This window comes from Ciona robusta, chromosome 11 (assembly GCF_009617815.1).
Source record: "Ciona robusta chromosome 11, ASM961781v2".
In the NCBI taxonomy this organism is placed as follows: Eukaryota; Metazoa; Chordata; class Ascidiacea; order Phlebobranchia; family Cionidae; genus Ciona; species Ciona robusta.
This window is the reverse complement of record NC_143245.1, coordinates 5,824,389-5,828,524: the sequence shown is the minus strand read 5'-3', so window position 1 is coordinate 5,828,524 and position 4,136 is coordinate 5,824,389. Positions and strand designations below refer to the sequence as shown.

At 36.3% G+C, this 4,136-nt stretch overlaps 1 protein-coding gene across 1 annotated transcript; it reads left to right on the top strand.

Annotated features, from left to right (window-relative positions):
- LOC149728729 (NXPE family member 4-like) lies at positions 1-2,977 on the top strand. The gene is made up of 3 exons (XM_089889066.1): positions 1-771; positions 1,110-1,212; positions 1,259-2,977. Exons 1-3 carry the CDS (start codon positions 44-46, stop codon positions 2,129-2,131), a joined length of 1,704 nt encoding a protein of 567 aa, XP_089745192.1. The 5' UTR covers positions 1-43; the 3' UTR covers positions 2,132-2,977.
- The last annotated feature ends 1,159 nt before the right edge of the window (positions 2,978-4,136 follow it).

Below are 4,136 nucleotides of genomic sequence, written 5' to 3'. Positions count from 1 at the left end.
TGAATAACGTTTAATTTAGTTTTTGCAGTCGGTCAAGAAAAGCATGTCATATAGGCCTTCAAAATATTGTTTATTTTTGATCGTACTGTTATGCACGGCGTGTACTTTTCTATTACAAAAGCAATGGCAAAAACCAACAACAGAACGACTGTTTTATCCCAAACCTAGAAAATACTTGGCCAGATTTAAAACTGTATTCCCAAACGATTCGGCTTGGTTTGGGCTTGCTTATACAAACCAGTATGGCCTACCGTACAGTGACTTTCATAACTTGACATTCCAACAAAACCTTCAAGACTGGAGAGTTTGTTTTCCTGAACTGACGTCTTCTTTATCGGACATACAAAAGCGAAACACGACCTTCACTTTGAATACTTTAAAAAACTCTAGAGTTGTCATCGTAGATAAAAGAACGGAATACAAAATCGGGGATATACTGAATGCTCGAATTGATGCCTATGAATGGAACGAAAACAAAAGTTCGATTGGAGGCGATTTGTTTCTTGCTAGATTAATTTATGGAAATGACACCTTATACCCTGATGGAGTATCTGGTATAGTTACCGATCATCGAAATGGAACGTACAGTATTAGAGCCCCACTGTTGATTTCGGGCAAAGCACGACTTGAAGTAAAACTCATGATACCGCTTGAAGGAATAGCCGAACTTGTTAGATGTACAAGCCTACGAAAGTATCTTGACACCCAATACATTGCCAAGTTCGAAACGGAAGAACAGACGGAGTGTAACGTAGACTTGAGGTTTACAAGGTAAGTGTAGATTCTATACGCCATAAGACACACATAACCTAAGCGTTTTAGCATATACCACCGTATTTCTATTCACCTATATAATATGACCTAATAGTAGGGTAGGGTAAGATGGTACAAGTATTTATTCTCTTTCTAATCCCATTCGGTATATACAAAGAATATTTAAAGAATTATATAACCGCAGCCCAGAAGCGACTGCCATGTGACCTTTATCTTATTTAATTCCTCCTCCGTTTTTTTGCATTCTTGCGTTCTTATTCATTCAAAACAGACTAACTATCGTTTACGCCTACGGTATAGAAGTGTACCTCGTATTTACGTCGGCCATTTTTTAGCTTGATCGCCGACGAGATTTGCGACTACAGCAATCCACGTAACCAGGAACCTTGGTTTTGCGTTAAACCACCGTCGGGAAAATGTCATAAGATCGTTAATGAAGTGTTCAAAAAATTCCACCGGAGTTTGACATGTCAATTGTTCGGAGTTTGACATGTCAATTGAAAAATGCAATGAACCTTTGCTTAGAAAACTTGGATGCAACCAGACTATTCAATCACCAGGTTTGAACATTACAGTAAGCCCAGGTATTGAAGAACCAAAGCCACCTTTACCGCTGTGCAAAACTAGTTTAAATGGAATGACGCAATCAAGACCCAGTGGGTATTTTGTTAGTGGTACATGGAAGTCGACATTTTGTAAAAATGTTGTCAAGTCATTTGAAGAGGCAAGACCTTGTCTTGAGCACAAAGAGATCTATTTTCTCGGCGACTCAACAACTCGGCAGTACTATTACCTGTTTACTACCAAGATGGGGTCGACTGTAACAGAGCCACCGTATAACCAGGGGTATTGGCACGAACCAAAAACGTTTTTGAAAGACAAAATTCGGATATATTATCGACCACATGGACCACCATTGCAAAATAATGGACCACCGCACACCAAACCTTACGTGACTGATGTAGTGGATGAAATTGCGCCCGGAGAGCATGAAGTAGTTATAGTTTTTAACCTAGGACTACATATTATATACTACGAGCCATCTTTATTCATTCATCGTATGCGGGGAATCCGAGACGCTATGCTAGGGCTTAACAAACGACGGACCAATGTTCGATTTATTTATCGAAGTCAACGAGCCTTGAATCCAAGCTATGGCCAAACCAACGGCTGGCTTGCTTACCGATACGATGTCCTTACTCGAGAGATATTCAAAGAGGTAAAAAATTTCTTTTATTTTGATGTTTGGGACATGTCGGTAGTTTGGCCGCTCAACGAATTCCATCCTGAACAACCTTATTTAAAACAAGAAGGACTTTACTTGTGCAATTTTATATGTAACGATTTAACTCTATAGCCTGTATGCCAATTCATTAATGTCGGTTTATATGTAGGCCTATATGTGTATGACCTTGGATTTATATAGAACAGCGTAATGGAAATACCTTTGTATATGAACATTTTTATCTTATACTGTAAGTATATTGTTCATTAAAAGGGACAAAAAACATTTTTTATATAATTGGTGTACGAATAGTCTTTGATGTGCTGAATCTAACGGTATTTATTCTTTCGTTAAAAACATTTTCGCAACCCGCGTGATGTCGCTAAAGAACTGAGAATTTTTCTATGGACATATAATATGACTTTATTTCCCAATTAATGTAGTTTAGCAAACCAATATTTGCTAAATTTGGAAAAGGACCAAGCAAAGCATAGCCTACAGCCTTACAACAGTATGCGTATATTGACAACTTCATTTACAATGTTAATTATTATTATATATTCATTACACTCTATCCGTAAGCCGAGAACAATAGCTCGATTCTTGTTCAAAAGTTAAGAATCTTTAGCACCTACTGTTTACATGTTTAACATTTGTGTTCTTCTAACGGTGCCAGCCACAAAATATACAGAGAAACCGCTTATAGGAATTTGCTAATTACAAAAGTATGTACGGTCAAACAAGGTTAAACTAAAACACGAACAGATTTCTGAAGCTATGTTGCGTTATGTTACTAAAGTTGTAGTTTTAAACCCTTGACCTATGCGCCATTATCGTTATTATGACGTTGTACAGTATCTTTTTTTAGTTTCTATTAGCATTTAATACTTGCATGCTAAATTAGTAACTATATATGTAGTGTTAAATCGATCAAACAATTTAGTATATGCTTTAAAAATACACAGTTTTTATGCAGTAGCAATGTCGCTTTAAAATCCACATGGGAAAAGTGTGATTACAAAGTGCGCAGTATATATAGTTAATTGCTATATAATGTAACCTTAGTCTGTAAAGCCACAATTCCTATCACATGTTTATGCGACATACATTAGCTGTGAGTCTGGCGGCTAATGGGTTACAGTCTGTCACACAAATCAGATTAGGAAAACTGGAAAGGCTCATGAGAGAGTTATAAATGGGACTACTTTATACAGTAAATACCAGTCGAATAAAGCAGGGAAATTTAAACAGTAACCAAAGCATAATTTTTTTAGTTAACCATAACTGCGTGTGTAATGGTTTATCATAGTTACTTACAGAAGTAATATTTGACAATTCAATGCTAGAAAATGCATTTCCAGACGTCCAATTAGGAATTACCGATTTTTATAGTTTGTGTATGTTTTTTGTATTAAAATGTGGGTTATTAGAATGAGACGACGTGTTGCTGTAGAATATTTTAAGTGGAAAGCTACAGCGTATTGTTTAGAGACTTGCCGTTTTTATAATGGGGAGTAAATAACTTCTTATACTATATGCGCAAAAGTTTTATTTTTTCGTTTATGTTTTCATAAGTTGCATGCGTAGAAAAGTACACTTTACATGCCTATGTTTACAGTTGTGAACCCTAAATTTCGTGTTAATGATCATAGAAAATCGTACAATTATTAGCGAACCGGACATTTACACCCCTGCAGTCAATTTTCGGTATGAAGTATTAGTTTATAAAAACCCGAAACCACAATGTTAATAACAGGATGTCTCTGGCAGTTACGCGGTTTAAAATCCCCTAATTATCGCCGGAGAATTTACAACCGAATTATTATGTCAAGGAGCATACACTATGTTTTGCGGATTTTGTAAACGACTGTCTACAAACAATCGTTAGAGACACAGGTGTTGCGTGACGCATCTTTGGAGTAGGTACGGTTATAATTTATCGACAAAAATAAACAAAAATGTATTTTAACATATTTTCAAAATCCATGTTTAGATTTTAACCACGCTGTTAGTTGCTTAAAATACGATCAGGATATTTGGTATTATGTGCTAAAATGGTGTCTCCCTTCCCCCCTACTACTATTCTGCATTTAACAGCGGCAATAACTGTTTCTACATTTTGTATTGGCAATAGGCA

What these genes read in the sequence shown, in the direction of transcription:
- LOC149728729 (XM_089889066.1), top strand. Translation starts at nt 44, where the DNA reads ATGTCATATAGGCCTTCAAAATATTGTTTATTTTTGATCGTACTGTTA. An exon ending in GTAGACTTGAGGTTTACAAG is followed by an intron (nt 772 to 1,109) that starts GTAAGTGTAGAT and finishes GCCATTTTTTAG; the next exon opens with CTTGATCGCCGACGAGATTT. An exon ending in GTCATAAGATCGTTAATGAA is followed by an intron (nt 1,213 to 1,258) that starts GTGTTCAAAAAA and finishes AATTGTTCGGAG; the next exon opens with TTTGACATGTCAATTGAAAA.